The sequence below is a fragment of the Carya illinoinensis genome, chromosome 9 (assembly GCF_018687715.1).
Source record: "Carya illinoinensis cultivar Pawnee chromosome 9, C.illinoinensisPawnee_v1, whole genome shotgun sequence".
Taxonomy (NCBI): domain Eukaryota; kingdom Viridiplantae; phylum Streptophyta; class Magnoliopsida; order Fagales; family Juglandaceae; genus Carya; species Carya illinoinensis.
In genome coordinates, this window is record NC_056760.1 from 22,092,994 (window position 1) to 22,119,864 (window position 26,871).

Genomic DNA, 26,871 nt, shown 5'->3' on the forward strand with positions numbered 1-26,871 from the left:
AGGGGATTATTTTGTTTTGTCCCAATTAGTTTCAGCTCTTCTTTCACCCGTATCCTATCTCGCCTTCGCAACTCGGTCTCTCTCATTCGAGTATTCCGGCCTATCTCTATTTTGAGTTTCAGCGACCCCAATTGGTGCTTCGCAACTCAGTCTCTCTTTCGAGTATTCCAACGACCCCCAATCGGTCTGGTTTCGGCGACCCCAAATGCATTCTCTGGCCTCTCTTTGAAAATCCACATGTACATATTCTCCAGGTCATGCTGAACCATGAAAACATCAAGATTGAGATCAGATTTGTCAAACCCTGACACTCCATTGCTGTCCCTGATAATCTTTGCCTTTGATTTCTCATTCATCGCGAGTTTAAAGTAAAAGTTGAAAAAAAAACCAGACACCCCAAATAGTATCAATCCACTTAGTGCATTTCCTTCCAGCTGAAGGTATGGTAAGAAAACTCTCCATCTCATAAACTTGTGGACCAAGCCCAACATCTAAAATATCACAAGGGTCTAGATTCCATGGCTGAGGAGGTGGAGGTGGATTGCGCTCTGCCGACAAGGGTAAATTGATATCTGGTGGACGGTGAAGAATGATTTGCCGATTCATCTCCAAATCCAAATCGTCGTGTGAGGAGGCGCTGGAATCCATGGACAAGAGCATAGACGAGTGGTGATTCTCCATTGAAAGGGCTGTGAGGAGAGAATCTCCCATTTCTCAGCGAATCTCCTTGGTGATGGTTTTTGCTGTTGGTAAGTTTGTATATTTTGCCATTCCCAATAGAAACAATTCAATTACAAACATCTTCAAGCAAATGAATCAATCCCCAGTCTATCTCCCTTCCATCAAAGCCCTAGATTTATCAATAAGTTAACAAATTTCTCACAAACCCACATGAATAATCAACAAAATTATTCAATAAAACAAATTCAAAGAAAAAAAGGACAAAAATTTAGATTATATTAAAAAAAGAACATCAAATGAAATAAAAAAGGAGTCTTCCGATCAATCTCTACCTAGACCAGGAAAAAGATAAATGAAACGCTAAGGAAAGCCTATAACTAATGAGAAAATCTTTAGTGGTTGGGTTTCGGCTTGCAGGAGAGGGAGGAGGAGACGGCGAAGGAGAGAGAGCAGAGTTCGGCGAAGGAGAGAAATGTAGAGCGAATTCGAGCAAGAGAGAGCAGAGTTCGGCTCGTTCGGAAGTGGGCTTCAATTCGATGATCAAAAGCTGATCCCCTGTTATGCGGTCGGTACCAATTTTTTATGTGCCTTTTACGTGTCAGCTCATCTTATCCAAAATTAAACTATCTCATCTTATCTAAGCTGTATAATCAAACTATGTCTAAGTAGTTGCAATGAAATTTTGTTGAAATCCTAATGTTTTTAAGGTAAAACTCCAAATGAGTAAAGGCTACAAGGTAAAAAACTAAACCAATGTGCAGTTTAATAATAAAAAATAGATATTTTCATCAATATTATTTCTCTTTATCAACTCAAACCTTGCAAGATAGATCAATACCATTAAGGTTCAACCAAAAAGCCCCCCCAACCAATGGCAACTATCCAACTCAGCTTCCTTGCTACTTCCTCCTTCCACTCCTTCTCATTCCACCACCAATCTATTCTTCACAGAATCTAAAAACCTTTTCCCCCGCTGCTCTCACACCCTTTGCTTTCTTCACTCTGCAACACCCTTCTGATATCTCAGAAGAAATCCAGAGGAAATAGTGAGAGAACATAAAAAAAAAAAAATTCACATAAACAATAAAAATGTCTCTCACTATTCCCACAAATCTGTCTAAACCCATGTTGAAGCCGAAGTTGAGCTCTCCATCGAGCCTAAAATCGAGGCCAATGATACTCTGCAGCTCGGCTTCTCAAAACACCAACCCAGAGAAAAGTTCCAGCACTTCACCACTGCAGACCTTCTCTGCTGCACTCGCGCTCTCCTCCATCATTCTCTCAGCGGGCCCGGTACCCGCCATGGCCGACATCGCCGGCCTGACCCCATGCAAGGAGTCCAAGCAGTTCGCCAAACGAGAGAAGCAGCAGATCAAGAAGCTGGAGTCGTCGTTGAAGCTGTACGCACCGGACAGCGCGCCGGCGCTGGCAATCAAAGCCACGATACATAAGACGAAGAGGAGGTTCGACAACTACGGAAAGGCGGGATTGCTGTGCGGATCGGACGGGCTTCCCCATTTGATAGTGAGCGGTGATCAGAGGCACTGGGGAGAGTTCATATCACCGGGGTTACTGTTTCTGTACATTGCGGGGTGGATCGGGTGGGTTGGTCGCAGCTATCTGATTGCGATAAGGGATGAAAAGAAGCCGACGCAGAAGGAAATCATCATTGATGTGCCGTTGGCTTCGAGGTTGGCCTTCAGAGGCTTCAGTTGGCCTATTGCTGCCTACAGAGCATTCGTCACTGGTGACCTTATTGCCAAGGATGTCTAACTTCTTTGCCTTCCGTTTTATTCTCTCTCTCTCTCTCGCAAAGTATTGAGACAATGATTTTCATTTTGATTTTATTTTGGTCATGCTTCTAATTGGGCAGTTGGCATGGGATGTGGGGAGAGAGATGGGGGTGTAGTGCCTGATCACCATGGGAAGTTGTATGAGGAGATGAAGGACTCTAATGGTGGGGAAGATGAATTCTTTGTATTAAAATTGTAAAATTTTATTTTTAATTGATTTTGTGTAATTATTTGCTTATGTGTTGTGTTGGACATCACCCCAAAAAAAACGAAAAAAAAATTCCTTCCTTTGAATTTCAATCCTTATTCACCACTAATACTATCCTACAACATTATTTAGCAGTAGTCTGCATGACCAAAGCCGGAAAGAAAAAGAAAAAGGTAATACCATAACAAGTAGTGCAGGAAAAGTGAAAATTCTGCACCATGGAAATGGGATTTGTATTTTGCAATCTAACTCACATGTATTGTAATTACGTAGGAGACATTAAGATCAGCTACCTAAATCACTAGAATTATTTGGAGGGGATGGGAGACATAAACAAGCACAGTAAAACAAAATGATACGCATTGGCAATGTAGTATCAATTGTATGAACTTATAATTCAGTTGGTAAGATTCTTGAAGTAAAGCTTATAGCATCTAACGATTTTCTTATATTGATATCAGTGAATGTAGAATTTTGAAATTTGAATCTTTGCTTCAAAGGTGCGTACATGTACAATTTTTCTTGAGAAAACTTTCGCCTCTACCAATTTGGATGAATTGGTATGTGAAATTACCTACATATTCCTATATAATAACACAAAGATCTACCAATTCACTCAACAAATTGGTTAGTCGTCAAAGATGCAATTATTTAATAATTACATGAAGTAAATCAATTGCATAACATTAAGATTGGTAATGAAGGAAAACTCTTTAAAGGTAAAACCCTACAGAGGAGACATATTTAGAAAAGTCAATTTTATTATTTGAAAATTAAGTTACGAGTAAGTTTTTAATTACAAAACTTTTGTCAATTAACTTTTTTACTTGACCAGACAAAAGACCCATTTGTCTCTACCATAATAGTAGTCAGAACATCTGACGATCTTTAAATATTGGCTTTTCTCCTGGAACTCCATTAACTGAATCACGATCCATGAATCTCAATCTTGAATCAACGATCACACTCTTTGAGAGAAACCATATGAAAATTTTTCAAGAAATTTTTTCACTAAAATATGTATTGGAAAATATTCTAAAAAATATCCAGAACTCAATCTCTACATTTACTAACTAGTAGGATCCCTTAAATAAACAATCTGAAAGTAGTTTAAATTGCAGTATGATTCTGCTGACGGAGCGACTTTGTCACGATGAACTCTTCTGACGGGATGCCAATACCTAACACTAAATCTTCTCAGCAATAGCAGTTTCTCATTCAAACCCTTTTGTAAATAATTACAGAATTCTTGGAACTCTATTTTTGCACCCTTAACTTATCTAAAACACTTCTTAATAACTTCATAAACTCAAAATAGTTATAGATAAAGTCAAAATATTTTACATTCATCCAAATTACAAAACTAAAAATAAGATGAAGTCTATCATTTTAGTTACCTAATCCTATCAAACTTATCGACTTAGTCACTTAATCCTAGCCAAACTCTTGCATATACAATATGTAATAAGTTAAGGCAAAATTGTCTCCAGAATACAATAATGACCATGAAAGTTCTGTTGTTTAATTGTGTTATGCACTTAACAAAATCAAACCGGAAAACCAAAGCTTCTGTGGTTCTAACAAAATCTAACGACCACCAACACTAAGCAATGAAAAGACCAACACTTAACAAAAAGATATATATATATATATATATATATTGTTTGTTTCCGATTAGGCATGTCTTTATAAAGACATTAAAACACTACTTCAATCAAGTTATGTGACTTTTGAAGAGTAGTTAATAACCGTTAGACGATATTATTATTGATTGGGCAGTTTTCAGCAGTTAGAACATTTTGTGACTGTTAACAAACATAATTTTAATCTCAGTCGTCGGATCGCACTATTAAATAATGGCCATTCAATATTGATGGTTAGATCTAACTTATTTCTCGTTGCACTGGGCAAGCTTCATTGCTCGCCATCACTCCTTGTTGCTTGGGCGTGAGGTTTACTGCTTGCACATATTCATTATTGCTCGAGATGACTTGAGCATGTAACGCGATTCCTTATTTGCCACTGCTTTAATGTGCGGGCTCACCATGCTTATTGTCCACGTGCGAGATAGATTGCTTGCCCATACGTTATGTTGAGTGATTGGGATGATACTCAGTTCCCATCAAAGACTTTGCCCGTATGCTTGAGATGAGCTTCATTGCTTGCCCGAAATTGTGCCCGTGTGCTTGGGGGAGAGCTTCTGCATGCTCGAGATTTCTCCCATAACTACACCCACTTTGCTTTATTTCTTTCCAAGTGGAATTCTTCCAAAGTTAGATTAAATACACCTATTTCAATTTAATAAATTCACACATTTGTATTCGCATAAATATATATAAATATAATAATTTGAAGATTCTAACAACCCCACCATTTTCAAAATTAAAAATTACTCTTTTCCAGAACTAAAAACCTGTGAATATATAAAGGTAACTTGAGTACTTGACCCTTCACTTAATGATAACATATGAAAGGTAAGTAGGAGAGCATTGTAGACGTACCTTGAACTAGTCGTCCTATTTGATTAGCCAGACACATTTCTCACACAAGATTTCTTCTCTTTTGATAATTCCCTTAAGCCGACATGTGAATTGGTCTTGTGTCTATATTTTGATTTATTGAGTGCTCTAGAGATTAAAGCTTAAGTCTCGTAGAAGGCGGCATCACCTTTGACACTTGTATAGGTAAGCTCATCATAAGTATCCTGATTTGAGGTGTCAAGGCCAACCACCAAACTGAGGGCTTCTTCGGACGAAGTCCCAATTATCCACCCAATGAGGAGATGATCGACCTTGCGCCATTGAAGATATGACTGACTTAATTCTTTTGTTATGGTGAGTGAGTCACCATAGGAGTGCTTGGGAGGTGAAGGGGAGTCGCCCATGAGGTGGTCGACTAGATCTTGGCTTTCTACCAAGGCCAACAGTTGCTCCCTCCATAATGGGTAATTCCCTTGGTTGAGTCTCAGAGTAATAAAATTTTCAACACTCAATTAAATGGATGCCACGGTAATCGAGAGGAAGACTCTCTTGCACTCTCACACGTCTCTTGATACCATAAAAACAAATGGATTTAAGTGTTTGTACAAATGTCTCATGCACTGTGAGAACATGCTTGAGAGCCTTGCTTTATATATGGAGTATGTACAAAGGTGTATAAGAAAAATATAAAAACATGGAAAACAAAAGAACGCCACAGAGGAGAATAGAAACAGAGTATTTTGTGCTAAATTTCAACCAGTGGATCTGTAGTGATGGTGGGTGGCTCGGTTTCCATATGGGTGTTTGGAGCCATTGGTGTTGTGTCGTCATCTTCAATAATAGTCCTATAGTTCAGCTCCGTAGAGGGGAAATATTTATACAACGAGCCCTTGGAGGCTCCGATTATCGAGTAAAAGCATGAGCATATTGATTTATTGTCAAATTATTTTCATCAAAGCAACCATCTCTTTAATTTGTTTGACGTATGAAAGGAGCTAGCTAGGTTAGTGAGGAGGAAAAGTTTCATCTCTAATAGGAAAGAAAAAAGAGAGGAATGATAGGGAATCAAAAACTCCATTCCAAATGCATGCTGACATGTCATTGTATATATCCAAACCACAAGAACAAATTACATACCAAATCCTGAAACCAGTAGTAAATGCCACCCATTGATGCTGACTTGCTATCGTACCCAAATCATCTCTTAATAGCGTAATCACTGTGGACAATCCATTCAAATAGTATGATCTCAAGTCCTCAATCTACTATTAGTTCTACTAACTAACTAGATATATCAAAATTACATTTACAAGATACATATAATATTATAACTTAATGATAAAAGACATATTTCAAACCAAAGCGGGCGAATGGCCTCCGCCACCGCTCCAATCACCACCACCACCACAATCACCACAGCCAAGGCAATTAATTACTTCTACCAAGCACAAGTATATTGAGGATATATATCAGATGGATAAAATTTAGGGGGACTAATTAATATTTTAGATATATATATATATATGTAGTAGGGGCGACCCACTAGAAATAATTAAAACTAGCATGACCACATTGACTCTCCCAAGCTGGCCTGATCCACCACCATGTGATCCATGTCAAAGATGGGCTTGACATGTGAACCCATGAGCCTAGATGAGGGTGAGCCGCTACCGCTTGGGCTACCGGGGTGGAACCCATGGGGGGAGAATGATGCAGTCTGCCGCACTCGGAGGTGCACCACCTCGGCCTGAGCTAGTGCCAGTTGGGTCTGCAGCGCATCAATCTGCTGCTGCAGAGAGGATATGGCCCCAACACAGCCATACACAGGGTCACGCAGCCTTGCATTTGCTTCATAAACCATGCTACTGACTGCATCACCTCGCTGGTGCACTGGCAATTCCTGCAAATTACGTTTCACAATATGCAATTTCGTCTTAGCCATATGGCTCCAAACCTTAGGATATATTAATGACATAACTTTTATGGTCTTTTTTTCAAAAAGCTTAGTGCATGCATGCATGCACCTTGTCTTCCAAAGGGGAAAAAGCAAAGAAAATGATCGGGTTGGTAATGGTTAGTTAGTTCGGGTAGTTGAATTATGGGTACTATTTTAGTAAATTAATGGGGGACCAAATTAATTAAAAAAATGAGTGCTTGTTTGACATTTCCTTTTGTTTTTTAGTTTTTTTTTAATGTTTCAATATATGTATGTATGTATGTATGTATAGACAGATACAGATGCACCCACAAACATATCAATCTAACAAAAGGTTACAATTTGTTTATTTATTTTGATCTAATGAAAGCTTGACTTTTACCAATGCAGGGCTAGAGCCTAGAGATATCTACCATGTCTACGAAATTATTTAAATGCCCCTGATCACTGTCTCGTGCTCCGAGCTGTCAAGCTTTGTCTATCTTGGAGTAAGAAGAGACGAGGCAACTAATTTTAAATCACACAATCATAATCATATTTTCTTTTCTTTTTTCCTAATTTCAGGGTATTAATTTTGAAGGAAAATCTCGGGTAGAACGTATCTTTCAACTTTTTGTCATAATTCAGAGATTCCATTTATGGCATTCCTCAGTGGATTTCAATCAATTTCTTTTAATTATCATAAGTTTTACATATTTTAATATAAAATATAATAAATAATTTAATTTTTTAAAATTTTAAAACAATAATAATATTTAAATATAATATTATAATAATATTTTATTCAACTTTCAATTTTTATCTTAATTCAACTCATTATCCAAATACAGTCTTAATCACATTTAGGTGGTGCAGTAATTTCAAATACTCTATAAATAATAGTTAAAAAGTAATAAAAAATAATAATAATAGAATATTTAATAGTTATAAATAGTAGTAAAAATTATACTAAAAGAAATAATAAAGTAATAAATAATAGTGAAATACTGTCCAAAAAATTTCAAATAAGAGATACTTCATTCACTTAAAATACTCACAAAAATTTAAAAATCCTTTAATAAAAAATTATCCATTCTCTTAGGTTGTGTTTGGGTGATGAGATAATTTCATATATTCTGTAAATAATTATGAAAAATTAATGAGAAGATATTGAATAGCAGTTAATAGTAATAAAAAGTAGTAAAAATAAATAAAAAGTAATAATAAAATAAAAAATAATAGTGGAGTGTTTTCTCATAACATTTCAATACCTAAATAAAGCCTTAAAATAAGTTGTGTTTGGTTGTTAAACAAAACTTAATTCATTTTAACTCATCTCAAATCAATTATTGATAGAATTCATAACTTTTTCAACTTTTATAAAAAATTTAAACTTATTTCAATCTATTTCATACATTTTAATTTAAAAAATTAAACTTATCTCAACATAAAAAAATTAAACTCATCTGAATAAAATTTATAAAATATTTCTATTTATAACTTAATTTAACTCATTTCAATATTTAAAATGAGCCTAATTCTCCATTAATATATATATAGTTTTCAAATACTCCCTACGATTTGGATATATTATTATTATTATTATTATTATTGAAATTACACAGAGAGAGAGAGAGAGAGAGAGAGAGAGAGAGAGAGAGAGAGAACATTAAAGTCCAATCAAGAGGTCGAGTTCTTCTTTTTGGCACTACATAATTAAGTCTGTTGGTTGCTTTCTGCGCGTGCAACGCAAACTCATGGGGGTTAGTTGGATTCTGATCTTTGCAATTATATAAACACCAAACACAAATCCGTCCAAAACATTCAAAACGTGTTACAGATACTTTAATTTAAATTCTCATGGTATAATATGGTTAGGGATTTGGAATTTTTTTTAATTAATTGTAATAATATTATATGTCTAATATCAGTACTGATCATGTGTATAACCTACGTACTTCTACTCTTCATATACTATATATTGTGTACGATATGTGAAGAATTCAAAAAAATAAACTTATAAATTAATACAATTTGATTTAATGTGATATATCAAATTATAAAATTATATTTATCATAATAAAATAGATTTAATATATTATATAAATTCATACTAATTTGTGAATTTAATTATAACGATATCTTTCGTATTCATATTATCTCACAAAAGCAATGTTAACATCACGTGAACCTGAAAAGTCAGAAAATTAACAAGAAATATCGTGATAATTAGGGTATCTTCGAAAGCTACTTCAAAGCGATGAGAAGCAGTCTTACGACAGTTGCAACCTTTCAAGGTGCGGGAATTAATGACTTGAACAGATGTGAACTATATATGATCTGGGATCATTCAAATTACGTACCATAATATAGAGTAAAACTCCATTTTTGTGAAGAAAAGTTTGATCCTAGTAGTAGAAGAAAGGCAGTCTTTTTATGCAAGAATTTCCTAACCCAAATTAACTGTATGAAACATATATGAAGGTAGAAATTACCTGTAACATCTTGTTGACATTGCTGGCACCAAACACCTTGTGGACATTTGCAAACTTCTGGGGCTCATCTGCTGGAAAATAAGGAGCAAAAACGCAATCCTGAGCGCACCTTCTCCTGAGCAGTTTGCATGCAGCGCAGGGTGAAGGGGCACCTGCTTTCCTGCCACTCTCCTTCATGATATGTACCTTGTCTCAACAACGAACGTATGTGTCCGGCCTGATGATCTGCACCCCAACAGACTCTAGTCTTCTTAGTTTTTACAGGGAGCCCGAGGGAGGGCAGGCAGCAGGCAGTACTCTTCCTGGAAGGAACCAAAAGACAAAGGCCTGCTGCAGCCTATCTAGGTGTAGAGGCCGAAAGACAAAAGGAAGAGAGATCAGCTTTGTGACAAAAAAGAAAGGGAAAGAAAGAAACGAGAGAGTGAAAAGAGAACTAGAGGGACCATGAAAGAGTCGAGGTGGTGGGCACTATATAACAAGACGGACCAAATTAACACATCTGAAACGGCCCCACCATAGAAACCTTTAGATCTTGGAAGAGCTAAAACCACATCTCTCATGACATGACACCTAATTTGGCGCCATTTTTCTGGCAATTTCCTTTACCATTTACATGCTTGATTCTTTTGTCACATCCAAAGGTCATATATTATTCATTCATTCATTCTTGTACTAATGATACTTAGCTAATATATGTAGAGTAATCCTAGAAATTGCAAAAACCTTTTTATTTTTTTTATTTTTTATTTTTTATTTTTTATCTTGAAAATCTGATGTAGAATTTAGGGTATCCAGCTTTTCACTTTGGACATATCCTATTTAAAGTCTCCCCGTTGACCCCTTATTGTTATTATTTTACAATACATATTCATCTTGCTTCCCTGCAAAAAAGGAATATATATATATATATATATATATATATAATATAAAGTTAAAAGGATGAATGTAAAATTGAAATTGAAAAGTATATGTAGGCTAATTAGTACTATAAGTTACAGTACTGTTGTGTGCAGTAAAAAAGAAAGTAATATTATATTGTTGTTGTAGATCCAATGCATGAAAAGAAGCATCTATAAGTAATAGAGAAATCATAATTATCATCGTGATTATGCAAGCGACACGTAATTATTATAAAAAAAATGAATAAATAAGAAATCTACATGAAAAAAAAAATAACTTTTAATAGTTGACCTCACCATTTTTCAAAATGACTACACACCGTTTATGTATTTCATAACTATATGTTACATTACTCTTTAGTTAATTTGTAGATTAATTAAGTAGAAAGAACTTTTTCTTACACAATGAATAAAATATAAAAGGTTATATTTCATTTCTTTACAAGAAATTTTTCTTTTCTCTCTTCAGCTAAATGCTAAGAGAAGTATTTATTCCAAAAAAAAAAATAGAAGCACCCCAATCCTTTATGTTTTTATGTCACATAATTAATTTCATTAAAACTAGTTACAATTTACATAATTACCCTTCATTTAATTTGAAATATATAGTATTGTCAAACAATAGTTGTATGGTAGTAAGTTTATCATTTTTTAATTTTTATATGTACACATATTATATATAAATTAAATATAAATTAAAACGACAACATAAAAAATAGAGAATAAGGAAAAATTAGTAAACGCCACGGACTTAATTGGACTCACCTTTAGTATCATGAAAACTAAATAAATAAGGATTCATAAAACGGGAATTGGTGTTATTTATAATATGAAAAATGATAAACTTATAATTTGTCTACATTTATTTTACTATTTTACTTAAAATAAAGGGTATTTATGTAAAATTATAATTATTTTTTAATAAAATGTCACAATTACATTGATTGATTTAAAATAAATTATAAAAGCTAGAGTTGTAGGTGTCTCATTATCCAAGAAAATTCTATGGATAGTGAAAGGAAGAAATGATAGAGTTATGCAAATTTTCATTAGATTTGGACTCATAAGCAATTAATGATCCATCAAATTAATAGTCTTTTCATTTGTTTTTTTTTTTTTTGAATTATAAAGCACTCTAGAGAGAAAAGCTTTTGTTTTTGTTTTTATTTTCGATTTGGTCAAAAAAAAAAGTTGGAGGGATGAATATCTAGGAATATTAAATTAAAATGATCGTTTGAGGGCGACATTAATGTTAATTATGACTTAATTCACGTTGCGTACTCAGAGAAGCAACATATTAGAAAGATTGGACATCTTGCTTACTTGCCTTTGTGTGAGCCATAAATAATTGAGTGGTGCTACATCTACCGAAGGATGTAGCCCAAAAACTAAACCAGTTATTTATTTATTTATTTATATTTTTAAATATTTTTTTACAAATAAAAAGATTTATAATATTATTGAAAAAACACTTCCTTAATTACTAAAAAAACATATTCGAGACATTATTTCATATTCAAATTCGGGTTCTAAAGTATTTTTGTAAATAAAACATCTTTGCTAATGTTTGAAGTTGACGTTTTTTATAATTCTTAGATATTTTATGATTAATAGAGAAAAAATGGTAAAAAAATAATAATAAAACATTAAATAGTAATAAATATTAATATAAAATAGTAAAAAATTAATGAATAGTAGTTGAGCATACGAAGAATATTCCACCACTCAAACTGGGCTCAATATTTCACTATTTATATTATTAGTACATTAAATTATAAAATTATTTTTATTATTAAATAACTCTGACATATCATGTAGAGCAATATTAATTTATGTATTAATATGTTATATATAACACGATGGTTATAATAATATATAATTATAATACGAGGCCTTTATTTTGAGTATTATAATGTATTAATATCATATCAATTAAAAGAATATCTTGTATCCACTAAAGGGGGCATTGATATATGCTCTTTTTCTTTTCCCTCTTTTTTTTTTTAACCACACGAATAAAATCAGCACTCATATCCAATAGGATTTGTGCAATTAAAGCTCCATCCTTAATTAATTGACATTAGACTTCTTAATCAGCTAGTTGGAAACAGCCCAAGACAGAGCTAGCAACATGGAATTGTCCTGCACCTACACCAGGGCGCATTATTGCTAAATAGTTACAATGCCATGGAAACAAAGACTTAGGCACTAGGTTACATGTTCCTAAGAGTTAAATACAACCATTTTGTTATCAATTAAATAATTTAAATCGAATCAAATCTTCCCAATTAAAGTCGGTGGATAAGTGTGTACTTTGTATAATTTGATTTTGAAAATAAATTTTAAAATTTAAATCTTGTAAATTAAATTTTACTGTCTAAATGATGTAAATAGTGTGTTCTATATATCAATTTAAAACTAAAATAAAATAAATAGTTTGTCTCAAAGTTTCTATTTCTCTTTATATAGAATGTCTAGATATAATAATAATTCAAAAATTGCAATAGAAAAGAAAAAGGGGTGATTTCTTAAATAAAAAATTGTATGTACAGTCAATTTTACGTATTCTTTATACATTTCATTAATGTGATTAGTTGTATCACTTTTATTTAATATAAAATAATTATTTTAGTCAATTATATCAGTAGAATATACAAAAAGTATTTAAAAATAACTGTATAATACTTATAATATTGATATATAATGCGTCTCTATAATTAGCATTAGATTGACCTCAAATAATAATTGTACTAGCTTTAACACATTTTTTGTTTGGTTTCTTTTGGAAGAATTACACACCTTTTTATTATGGATATTCTGCTAGAAATTCAATGCGTAATTTTAGCACTCAATGCGTGCTAATGAATAATCTCATTTTCCAATTATTTAATTAACTATTCATTTTGCCAAGTTCAATGTTAATAGACTAATCAACATTTATATGTTTTGATGGAACAATATTAAGATATTATTTATAAAAAGTGGTTCTATTGGTTGGCTATTATTGACCACGTTTTGTTCATGAAAAGGGTTAGGTCGGTGTTAGTTTTGATATAACAAAAACATTCTAATAAATATAATATACTTTTAGATATAGAAATAAATCATATTAGACTCATTTGCATTTCTAACTAGAAAATTATATTTGAGAGAAATCATAGTACCGACACTCTACCTCTCAAACTCTCTCTTAGAAATCCTCCAAATCGCAGCTTCCTCCTCTCATTCTCCTTTCTCATTCTCCCTCTCATTCCCTTCTTTCTCCATTTCTCATTTTTATTTCTTTCCCCATTTCCTCCCCTTTTCTCTCCATCCCTCTTTTCCTCCTCTTCTCTCTCCGTCTGTCATTTCTCTTCTTTTTTTTTTTTAATTTATTTTATTTCCTTCAAGACTAAAAACAAGGATTTACAATTCTCCAACACATTTTGTGAGGCACAAATAGCACAAGATACTTCAAAGGCCGATTGTTGAGAAAATAGTAGTGGATCACTGAATCAGAACGTTCAGATCGGACTTTTATGGCTGATTTTAAATTCTACCGAAGTATATCTAAACTGTAATTCGTCATTTTCATATCTATTTTTCTACTTTCATTTTTGTTTCCTTTTGTTTAGTTAAAAAATAAAAATAAAAAGAGATTGTCTCTTAGACATTTTGTCAGAAGAGGTTAAGTCTTCTCCTCCTATAGAGAGTGTGGCATGAGTTTCTATTTTAGACAGAATACTATCTTCTAAACGATTTGTTTGTAGAGACCTACAGCAGTAGTTAAGACAATACCAGTCACAAAAGAATTTGTGTACCGGTGGAATTTAAACGCAGTAATTAACTTATGATTCGGAAATTTCCCTATATGTATCCTACTATGGATATTATTATAACTTTTCTCTGGTGAATGAATGAACTCAATTTCTTTTAAAAAAATTAAAAAATTATATTTGCTTATATGTCGTTGTCAATAGTATGAAAGTTGTGCTTTACACACCAGCCTATACAAGTTAAAGAACTCAACTAACTAACATGTTTCTCGATCTTAGTAAAAGATTAGCTAAGAGTTTAAATTAGTTATTATCGAGCTTATATATATATAAGCATTGTTTATAAGCTTAAATCAAGTTAAGTAGAGCTTAATATACGAGTTTATATCACTTAATACGGATCCGAATCAAAACTCATAGTCATAAATAGGTGTTTTTAAAACGAATCAAAGCTCAAGTGAAGCTTATAGAAATCAAAATCATCGCGTTATTCATGAGGCACGAGTACTTGGTTTGTTTACAGTTCTAATGACACAGCTGATATGAAATTGTGATAAATGTTGTCTCCAAAACATAATTGACCATTGAAACCAACCACCCATATGCATGTAGCCTCGTCCACAGATTTGAGAGGAATATTATTTCAAATCTTTTAAGGGGGATGAACGGTGGGAATATTTCTTCCAAGATGACTTGCAAAAAGTTTATGAAAGCAAAATCATTCTAATTATAGCACTGGAATTTATTTATTTCTTTTTCCTTGTATGCGTTGGTCAAGGAGTTGAACTATTATATATTTGTACAGAGAAGTGCTACAACTATAAATAAATTTTATAAAAATAAGTTCATAATAATGTAATATATATGACTTCATATAACCCATTAGACTTTATAATAAATATAATTTTACAATTTAACATATTATATCAAATCATATCAGCAATATCTTTATAGTTACATTTCTCTTATATAAAGTCCGCCGTTCAATACTACTACGTTTACTTTAAAGGCCAAATCTATATACATGAGATCTGATTTATCAAAGGTCTCGTAGGTATTAGGGAGGTGGCCTAGGTATCTAAGATGACATTTTAACAACCTATAACCGTCCCTTGTCCCCTCTTGATCATCTTCTTCCCTTTTTCCTCTTTATGTCACACACCATGGGACCAATTAAGTGTGACATGCATGAAGCTCCAGTCACCGTCTCCTACATTCATTTCTTATTCTTGCAATGCTTAATTTAGCTAAAAAAAACTTAAAGTAGCATGGAATGACGGATTGAAGTTTCCTTCTAAACTCCGGATAGGTAAAGAACTTCTTCATCATGGCTCGTATCCGAGAACTTGCGCACTTCTCGGATCCGAGAACTTATTCATCGTGGCTCATATCTATATATAATATACCCGAAAATAGATATAGGAGGATAGGTAAATAATATCTAAACGATGAAGATATTAATAGCAAATTAAACACAAGTTATGCTTATGCATATATAGCTATATATAGGACGTTGGGTTCGAGATTATGCTATAATTATAATGATGTTGCTATATTTGCAATATTCTGACTGGAAAACACCTAGCTATTTTGGCTGGCCATGTCAAATCCCTATCCTCCTGTCTATTTTCGCTTGCACGGTGATACAAGAGGATCGGGCGTTGGATACATAGTCAACCTGGAGAGCAAAGGAAAAAGGAAGCAACATTAATTAATTAATTTCCAGTTTAGTAGGGGTAACATAAAAGGGCATGAAATTCAAAGGAGAGGGGCCCCAATTGGAAGAATTTTTTCCCATTTGTAGTCCCCAGAACACGTTCCATTAATTATAATATGATATATCAACAGAATTTTCTTTTCGATCTCTCCTTTTTTTTTTTGTATTTATTTGATATATATATATATAGGTTTATTAGAACCGTTAGTTTTTCAAGGAGAAAGGAGCACATAGATTTGGATATTCCTTCAACCCATCCAATATAGCTGGATTAACATATTCCCTACTTTTCCTCTTTTGTGAGGAGAAAAAAAGGCAATCTAGCTTAGGGATGATTGGATGGGAGAAATAGTTTTGATGAGTAGTAGTACTATAAAAATGTTCATAGTAAAAATCATTTCGAGGGAGTTTTTAATGGGTTTTGTATAAATAGTAGGACTAGGAGAAATGAAATTTGTAGTCGTTGAGTGCACAATCAATGTGCAATCATTTTGAAAAAAAAAAAGTGAGTAAATATGAGATCAACATGGAAAAAAATTAATTTTTTAATAGTAGACCTAACTTTTTTTCAAAAAACTTACACAAAATTTGCATACTTCACAATTATATCTAACATCACTCGAAAAGTTATTTAAAAAAATGCAGCATTCTGATATGGCAAATAATCAGCTTATTTCTAGCTCAAATCTAGGGCACAGATATCATGCTATCTTGTATTTATAATGGAAAATATTAGTATAGTCTTACAATTTGTAAGCTCACGTGTACTTTGATATTTAAAAAAAGGGACAAATTTGAGAGTCACAGAAAAAGAACTTCACTTTTTAATTGTGGGCTTCACTATTTTTCAAAACGAGTATACGAGACTTGCATATATATATTTTTAGAAATAGATTTCATTCCATTCAATGAAACCGAAGTTACAGCTGTGACTTATCAATACAAAAAAAATCTAGACTACAAGCTAAACTGCACAATTGCTCTGGGGCATTCCCACATACAAATTTCTTTGTGATGGATATTATCTTAACTTTTATAAACTCTCTCTTAACAGAGAAAACGCTTTGTAAAAACGGAACTCAACGACTAATCTTCCAAAAAAGAAGAGAAGTACTATCAATCTTCATCCTTCCAAAGAGGATGAAGTACTATCGCTCCGACTCCTCCCAGAGGAGGAATGAGACTCTGCTGCTATGGATACCAAATCTAATAGCCTATTTCTTTATTAATCAACACAAACAAAAAACACATTACAAACATTAAGGAAACACTACAAACATTGTAGAACTGAAGAGAAATTGAACATAGAGGTTGCGGGAGTACATGCATGACACGTGCCAGTCAAGGAAGAAACCAGGTAGATGATCGTGGCGATGCCGAAGGAGCTTGATCCAAACAGCGCCAAGCATAGCACCAAAAAGAGAAACTGGACAGAGGCGCGTGTAGGAGACGCTCTGCTCCTTTGAACGATGTGTTCGGTAGGCTAATAGATCGGCAGCCTTTAAATCCCCCTGTGGGGCGCATGGTGTTCTTCAACCACTAGAAGGTCTCCAACCGGCACTCCACCCTTATTTGGCCTGAGAAAATCAAAAAAATAAAAAACACAACAGAAAACAAGAAAAAGGCTAAGAGGACTAAGGGGAAGGGGAGCGGGGGGGAGGCGAAGCCCCCATCCCTCAAAGGTGATTAAGGTTTTTTTTTTTTTTATAGAGAGAGGTTAGAGTTTCTCTCTCAAGACCTTCTCAAGAAAACAAGAGCAGGATGAATTTGATGTTAAACGGCGGGAATTTGCATATTTTAAAATTATATCTAATATTACTTATTTATAATTTGGTTAGATTATTATTGAGAATTACTATGAAGTAGCATTTGACAATATGACACACACATATATTTATATATTTAGAATCTTACTGTTTTTAGAATATATTTTATATTTTTTCAGGGATTCTGTGGGTCTTGTGCGTGAGGGGTTTCCTGAAATGGAAGCAAACACATACGTACGAGTCCACTTGTATTCTCTATAAATTTTTTCCCAACAAAAGAAAAAATACGAAAAGTAGATCCATTATCTTCGTAAAGAAAGAAAAAGGAAAAAAAGGAAAAGTAGATCCATTGTCTGAAATGCATGAAACGCGCGAACGTAATTTTTTCGTTGTTTTTCCATTCTAATTTCCAACAGTTATTTTTAGTTGCAAAAAAGTTATTTTAACCCTAGAGAATAGATAAATGGTATTTATAGTCATTTCACTTTTTTTTTCAAAAAAAGATAAATTTAAAATTTAAATAAAAAAATATTTTTTTAATAATGACCCTACTTTATTTCTAAAAGAGTACTCATGAAGAACACATCTTCAAGACTATCTATAGCTTTCATTAAAACAAAAAAAGTATTTACTTTTACACTATTTTATGAAAATTAATAGATTTCATTAAAACAAAAAAAGTATTTACTTTTACACTTTTTTATTATTGGATCTATTTTTTATATAAAATAATAATAATCAAATGAGACAAAACACAATATATATATACACATATGATTCATTTTATTAAGAATGTTTTGTTCAAATAATCTATTAATATTCTATTCATAAAACTAATTATTAATAAAAAAAATTGAGTTTGAAAAGATCTTTAGATCAGGAAGGGTAGGTCTGGAATATCAATTTTTTGTAAGACTCGATCCGAATAGATTTATCAATATTGGACCAGCTATATATATATATATATATATAAATATATATACTCATCTGGGAAAAATATATTTATATGTTTAGCTAATTAATTTTATATATACCAATGCATGCGGTAATGTCACCATTCACCAAGATTTTCTCTTGATCATAGTTGTGTGAAGGATCTTGCCTGGACCTTGACATTAACAAATTATTGTTTGTAATGACACTGACCCTTTTATTTATTTATTTATTTATTTATTATTATTATTATTATTATTTTTTATTTGGCAAAATTATCTTGAGAGCTCTCGATCGAGTCTTAATTAGTCGTATTAATTAATCTAAAAGCATGCATGAGTACAAGGCCTTCAACGCGATATAATTAATTAATTAAGTAATAAAAGATTAAAACAAAGAAGCTGAGACTCTGATTGGATGGAGCGTATTAATTAATTTTCTGGGTGAGACATGCAGCGTGTTAAGTGATCTCATGAAGAGCATAATTTTTATTGGAAGGTAAACATCATTGATGGAGAGTAGTGATGAGGTACGTACGTGATAATGAGTGATGAGTTGCCTTGATTCTTAAGCAATATCTTTTTGGTCCAAATCTCCAATATTATCCACTAATTTAAAGTGATTACTAATAAATAAAGTTTATTATTAATTTATATGTGCATTATTTAACCGACACCATGTTATAGTCTTTTGCAAGATTATGATACGATAAGATTCTCCATGTCTTCTACATCACCTACTTTTTTACACAATGTTGTCGACCCCCTCACTTTTTCAATTTTTCTTTTTTCTTTCTTGTTTCCCACCGTAGATTAACAGTAAGAAAAATATTATTATATGTAACCGTAAAATATAAAAATATCGTATAGTCGTTTAAAAAAAAATAAAATTTATTATTAAAAAATTATTATTATTTTATATAAATTCTGTATTGATTTATTTTTATTTAAAATAATTACACTGTACTTATATTCTTATGATTGCAACTATCATCTTTTTAGTAAAAATTAATGCTTTTTCTTCGTCTTGAACTTTTTTTTTTATTCTTAATTTCATATGCTGATATGGTGCGTTTTAAGAACTGTTGGAGAAAAATAAAAAATTCAAAAACATAAAAATAAAAAGAAGTCTTAGAGAATAAAAAATTTTATAAAAAGAAATGATATTTACAGTCGTAGTTGTGCAAGCGCTGCACAGTCTCTTTAAAAAACTGAATTAATACTGGACCTACATGAAAAAAAAAATTAACTTTTTAATCATAGACCTTACTCTTTTTCAAAACGATTGCACGATATTTACATATTTTACGACTGTATGTAACATTATTCAATGTATTGATTCTTTATTTTATTTATAATTATATTAATGGATTCCATAGTAAGTTATATATTTACACACTGAATCTGGTCATAAATACCATATATAAGTCGATTTAATGTCAATTACATACTTAAAGATTTATTCCATTCAATCTCAAATCAATGTGTACAGTACATCATCTACATCAGTTAAATAGTAAAATTTAATTTGTAAAATTTAAGTTTTAAAGTTTATCTTTCAAATTAAATTATGCTATATTAGTATTTCATTAAGTCATGTGCTCTATATACTGACTTAATAATAATATTTTTCTTACTTAAATAGATATATAGCTCATGCTTAAAATGTATAAGATGAACAAATACGGCTAGAGATTAAAAGAAAATTATGATAAATTATAATATTTTCATTTGAAAGTTGCGTTTACTCCACGTAACTCATGTGTATATAACAGATAAGACTTATAAATAAATCTCTCTCTCTTCCTAAATAGGCTTATATAGAAGGAAAAGTATAGTTGCAAACATAATTGTGTATTAATATGTGTATCAATGTGATGTGATTGGTCAAAAAATAGATTTTATTGAAAATAGTGTTAATTTAAATTTTAAGTATGAATAAATCAGTGTTGATACGCAGATTAGTGCGCGACTATGCTTGTATGTAGCAAAACTCTATATAGAATTGCATGGGAAAAGGTTACGTATGTGTGTATCTATCTGCTTTATAGATATGTTCTTGCCTTGTACCGATCAGAAGAAGATTGTAGGCACATCAGTACAGAATTATTAATTCAACACTCAACAGCAAGATGGATTGCGCGGTGCACGTTTCATACGAGGAATACGGCTACGGGAACATGGGATCGAAGAAAAAGATTATATATAGTCTTATATATATGTTGAGGGGGACAAATTTACAAGTCTTTAATCATTATTCTGCATGATCACTCATCTTTTTTGAACCTCACTTTAATATATTTTGTGCTGATCTTCCCTTGGAGCTTACGGAGCAAAGCATGGTAGCTATGTTCATCATGGCATGATGAATTTGACTTTGCAGATTTCTCTATTTCTTAGTGGACTCGTTCTTTATAACTCTCATGCATGGGAGTGGTCCAATCCTCTTCTAGCAGGAAAGTATATTTTATTATATTGAAAAAGAGTTCTGCTACTTATAAATCTGTATATAGACATAGACATCGATATTGCTTGTAACTGTATGTGCGCACACGAGACTCATTAACACTAAACGAAAAACGTAATGTGCTTGAGAGTTTCTTATCAACCGTGGAATGAACTATTGATGTTGGTGTGGGAAGCAAATGGAGTTGCACAAACGGGACATCTCAAGTACTCAAGGCCACGAGTGTTTTTTTCTATTTTCTTTTTCTTTTTCTTGCAAGTAATCCAACAAGTAGACATGTACATGATGGACTAGTTCTACAAGGAAAGATGAGGGGACATGCCCCTTCTTGCAGATGTAGTGGGTTGAACATGAGGGGCCCCGATATACTTTAATGCCATGCGCTCCTCGGAACAAACAAACAAGGCATGGCCAAAAAGCAAATCATGCTCAAATGTCAGGTGCGAAGAAAAAAGAAATTTTGCAGAAATGACTTAACAAATCATCAAATTAAGACTTTTGTTCCATGTTCTTGGCTTCATCTATTCCCCTGGATCCTTCTTTTGTTTTCCTAGAAAATATCCCTTGAGCCCCAGAAAAGAGAAAAATAGAAAATATCCTTCTTTTGTTGTTGGGTTTCTCACCCTTTTATCTGTGTGTGTGAGAGAGAAAAGCTTAACTATAATATGAACGCTAATTCACTTTTCATATTTTTCTCCTTCAAATGTGCATGACAAGATGAGATCACAGGACTTTACTCTTAACTATGAAAATGCTAGGTTGTCTCTAACTTTAATAGTTAGTGCATCTTTATTTTTTTTAAAAATAAAAAATAAAAATATATTCAATATCAAAACCTTTTAAAAATAAAATTAAATACAGTACTAACAATTAAAATCAGCAAGCAAAATCAATGGATAAGGCCATATACTGCAAATCAATTCTATCTTGTAATAAATGATATCTAACAAATGGAGTGGTTGTGGCCATCCTTAACAATCATCACGAGGCTTATTCTCTATACCTGCAAACCAGTTATCATCCATAAACTTTGTAGTGTACTTGAAATTATTAACTTCGGTTGAATGATTCAGAGCATCGATTCTCATCCCATTCTCTAAAATTTTTCTTAAATTTTAAATAAAAAGTACATTCTTATAAATTTATCTTAAATTTTATTCATTTTCAAAAAATTTTCTACATCTCATTCTATATTCTTTATCTATTCTATTAAAATAATATTTTTCTATTCTTTCTTTATTATTTTTTTTCTCACTTCCATTTCCATTTTTAACCACTAATTCTTTTATCTTATTCTCTTCTTTTCAAATATCACATTCTAAATTTATTTATAAATGCTTATACGATTTTTTTTCCCAGATACAATATTATTTTTCAAACCAACATCAATATTAAAAATAATACTTTAGTAAAATATGTACATTTTCCAATGCAATGGCATTTTTTTAATTTGAATTTTTCTGTATATACTTGAGTAATATTTGATTTGCATTTGGCTAATAGTAACTCTTTTCATTTTCACATAATGGTAATATTTTTTCTAGTTTCTCTAACGGCACCACGCATCCGCATATCGTCTTAAAAAATTTTTGCCATTTCTCTAATGGTAACATTTTTGGTCTTAAGTCAGCATCAACGGTAACATTTTTTATCCTTTTTCCGATGATGACATTTTCAATTCCCGCCTCAAACGGTAACATGCTTTATCCTTTCTCCAACGGTAACTTGTTTTGTCTTTTTTCCAATGGTAACATGTTTTGTCCTGTATGTAATGGTAACTTTTTAATCCATAAATTCGGCTTCTGCTAGCATACACATTCTCACAAACCCAAGTCTCATTTGATTTCAGAACCGAAATTCAACATTCCTCCCTCGTCTCCAATTCCCTTTCATCAAATGGCTCATTCTTTCTTCTGCCAATTGCTCAAATATTTGTCCTCTAAAGATAAGTTGGAGGCTGCTCTTAATATCGAAGTTGATGGAGAGTCATCGAAGTATCATGGCAATCGCCAATATCGTAAGTTTATTCGGCGTGATCATATTCAAGGACACGAGCGCCTATTTGGCAATTATTTCACAGAAAATCCAATATATCCTTCAAACTTATTTCGAAGGATATTTCAGATAAGTCGTCCCTTATTTCTTCGTATTCTAAATGAGGTAGAGGCTTACAAGCCGTACTTCGTCCAGAAAAGAGATAATGCCGGAAGACTTGGGTTATCTTCTATGCAAAAGATAACCACAACCCTTAGAATGCTGGCGTATGGAGTTATAAAAGATTTTATAGATGAATACATACGTATTGGTGAAAGCACTACAACGAAGAGCTTAAAGAAATTTTGCAAGACAATGGTAACTGTTTTTTCAGATGAATATTTGCGATATCCAAATACTGATAATATTACTCGATTGCTTGCAGTTGGTGAACAACGGGGATTCCCAGGATGGCATCAACACTACTATTTAGCTATGTGGAGACAAGTAACTTGTCTTCTTCGAGTGTAAAGTTTTCACCCTTGACTGATTTTCTTTAGGTTGTGGGATGAGTGGAGAGTCATCCAAAATGACAGAATGTTGTGAACTTTGACCATCAAAGACGTGGTCAAATCAAGCTCCTAAGCCAGGAGGCTTATTAAGAACATATTTCGATGGTTGGGTGAATTCAATAGCCTCAAAATCATAGTAACATAAGAGAAATGGCAAATTACCGCAATCAACCAATAGTTTCTTAATTAAAAAAAAAAAAACCATACAAACAATCAAAGTGGTAAAGAAGGATTGTAATCAAGCAGCCCCTTCATCACAACAAACCCTTCGTTGGAAACAATCAATCGAGATACCAATATGAACAAAATACCAATAGCCCAAAAAATACAAACAATCCATCGAAATTACAAACTGCCTCAATAAACAAGCAATGTTTTTGAGCATCGATAGCTCATACCAACAGCCCCAAAATCACAATAATTGAAGAGAACTGGAAAACTGCCTTAAGAAACCAACAACCTTTTCATAAAAAACAAACAATCGAAATGGCAAAGAATGGTTGTAATCAAACGACCCTTTCATCACAACAGGCCCTTTGATAGAAACAATCAATTGATATACCAATCTGAGCAAAATACCAACAGCTCCAAAAGCACAAGCAATCCATCGAAATGACAAACTACCTCAATAAACAAACAGTCTACTCACAAAAAAAAAAAAGGCAATCGAAATGGAAAATAAGGGCTGTAATCAAACATCATATTCATCACAAACAACCTCCAATACAAACACATATACTCCGTAACCAATCTGACCAAAATACCAACAACCCTCAACTCACTAACAACCCAATGGTTGGGCAAACTACCTCAATTGTCCAATATTAATAAGAAAAATTTACAAGCAATCGAAATGATAAAGAACAGTAGTGATCAAACAACTAACTTCATCAAAACAGGCTCTTCAATCCATGCCAAGCAATTGCCTTTTCAATCTGACCAAAATTCTCACAAAAGCCCCAAAATCACAAACAACATGACAAAATAGCGAGGTCATGATTTAGAAAATCCATTGTAAATGTTTGGCACATCAAAATGCCAGACCCTAGAGCAAATATGAAAGGAACAAATATTACAATCAAAGATTTCATCAGCTAAAGTTAGACCCAAATGCAAGAAAAACAAATTCTAAGGAAATATGCATCAGAGATTCAGTCATGGAAGCCCAAAAATTGTGCTTCAAAGACGACGAAATCCAGCCATGGGAGGGGTCTTCAGTAGTATAAATCAAAACAGAGTGACAAATACTTACAAAGTTTCTGTTCCGATGAAGAGAAAGCACAATGGTGGCTACGCTGAGAGAGGGAAATATCGAAAAAGAAGGCAACAAAGAGTGGAGAGAGAGGGAACACGCGGGAGCAACAACCGAAAGTAACTTTGGGGATGAACAGTTGTCCCCCATATATGAGGAATCACTATTTGTCTCTAATAGCAAAATCCTAAAATAGGGAATGGGATTTGGTGAGGGGGGGAGGGGTTATCAGCTCTTCCCTAAAATTTTTCTATATAATTTGAGGATAACAGTAAAATAGGACACCGAATAAGGATGCTCTCAGAGATCACAAAAGAACTTATTAATAGTAACATCATTTGGAGAATTCCTCGATCAGATCCATTGCTTATAGAGTTTGCATGAGTAGTGACTTACCCAGGTTTGGTTGCTTTAATTTTTATTCAAATACATGTCAACCTCAAGTTTATTATCATATTTTATTTTATGTTTATAAATTATTTATTTATTTTTCAAATAATTGCGTACTTGTTTACAACCCATTATCGGTCGTGATCGTTAGCCTACAAGTTGCTATGTAAGTGGCAATGTATGCCTATGACAACTCTGATTCTTAAGTCAGTAACAAATTATGGATAATAATTTGAGAATGTGCAATCAGATATTTTGAGAATTACCTGTCACCTTTATATGTAGGCATAGAGACCTATTGGATGAGTGCCATAAACAAATTAACTTTATTATCCATTTGCCACATCGTGAATATTCATAAGCTAAGAATTCATCCCGCATAATAAACTAGGTAACTAGGCTGTATTAAACTACATGGCTTCCTTGGATAGTTATCTTTTAGTGGTGATGGGTCTTGGGTTCTAATTTGGGCCAGTTCAATATTAACCCCTCTCGTTCTATAACTTGATCAACATATTTTGATAAATAAACTTTGGGGTTTTGTGTGTACACACATTAAGAAATACATCCTTTCAGTTACGTAAATGTTCTTATTGTAATGCAATAAATAAATCTATAAAGATAATAAATAATAAGTTATTTAAACTTATACGAGCTTATACTAATTAATTGAGGAGTCAAATTTTAATGGGCTATATGGTTTAATAAATTATTATTTTTTTGTGATAAAAAAACGAATTATTCAATAAGTAAACCGAATTGAGTTTGGCTGTACTGATTCTCAGTAATTTATCGAATAATTTTGTCTATTTATAGTTCTAATCGTTTATAACTTTTGAATGATCATCCTTTTGTTCCTTTAGTGTTCACTTTTATTGTGTCACTCTGTGATACAATTTTATTAATAAGATTCATCCTTTTATATTTTCTTAATTGCTAATTTAACAAAAATCCTGGCGTAACATTCTAAATAGTTAAAAAAAAAAAAAAAAAATTTACCCGAGAACCTTACACTACATAACTCCACCTAACCAATATTATGTATGTGCATATATAATGTGATATCCCTTTTTATGTGTATTTTTACTGAAAGAATTTTTTAATTTAATTAAAATATTAGTTCTTTTATTTTAAATTATCTTATTTTAATTAGATTTATTTGGTTGTTAATTTTTACTAATTATTTATTATATTTTAGCTTGATGTGGTATTTAAATTATTTTAGTCATTTTATAATTTTTAAAATTGTTTTTGTCGGATCAGTTTTTGGACTCCAGATGTGAGGATTGGATCTTATTTCTTTTTCCATCTTTTTTTTCTCTTTTTCTTTTTCTTTTCTTTCTTTTCTTTTTTCTTCTTTTTTCTTCTTCTTCCCCGTTATTTCCTCCCACGCGCGACGTACTCTCTCTCTCTCTTTCCTCACTATCGGTGTTTTTCTTCTCCGCCCAAATCGCCGCCGTCCAGCCACTGTGGCCTACACCACACACCCAGTTTTCTTCCCCTCCGACTAGTGAACCTCCCAACCAAGTTTCACCTCCATCCGAACCACTGTTAGCCGCCACGAGCTCCTCCAAG

At 32.6% G+C, this 26,871-nt stretch overlaps 3 protein-coding genes across 3 annotated transcripts; 2 read left to right on the top strand and 1 right to left on the bottom strand.

Annotated features, from left to right (window-relative positions):
- Window positions 1–2,712, top strand: LOC122277151 (photosystem I reaction center subunit III, chloroplastic-like). Its single transcript, XM_043087041.1, has one exon. It carries the CDS (start codon window positions 1,771–1,773, stop codon window positions 2,452–2,454), a length of 684 nt encoding a protein of 227 aa, XP_042942975.1. The 5' UTR covers window positions 1–1,770; the 3' UTR covers window positions 2,455–2,712.
- Window positions 2,713–6,224: 3,512 nt separating this feature from the next.
- On the bottom strand, window positions 6,225–10,022 carry LOC122277152 (LOB domain-containing protein 4-like). The gene is made up of 2 exons (XM_043087042.1): window positions 9,573–10,022; window positions 6,225–7,062 (listed from the first exon to the last, which is right to left on the bottom strand). Exons 1-2 carry the CDS (start codon window positions 9,747–9,749, stop codon window positions 6,721–6,723), a joined length of 519 nt encoding a protein of 172 aa, XP_042942976.1. The 5' UTR covers window positions 9,750–10,022; the 3' UTR covers window positions 6,225–6,720.
- Window positions 10,023–23,004: 12,982 nt separating this feature from the next.
- LOC122276922 lies at window positions 23,005–23,613 on the top strand. The gene has a single exon (XM_043086812.1). The coding sequence runs from the start codon at window positions 23,005–23,007 to the stop codon at window positions 23,611–23,613; it is 609 nt and encodes a 202-aa protein (XP_042942746.1).
- Window positions 23,614–26,871: the final 3,258 nt, after the last annotated feature.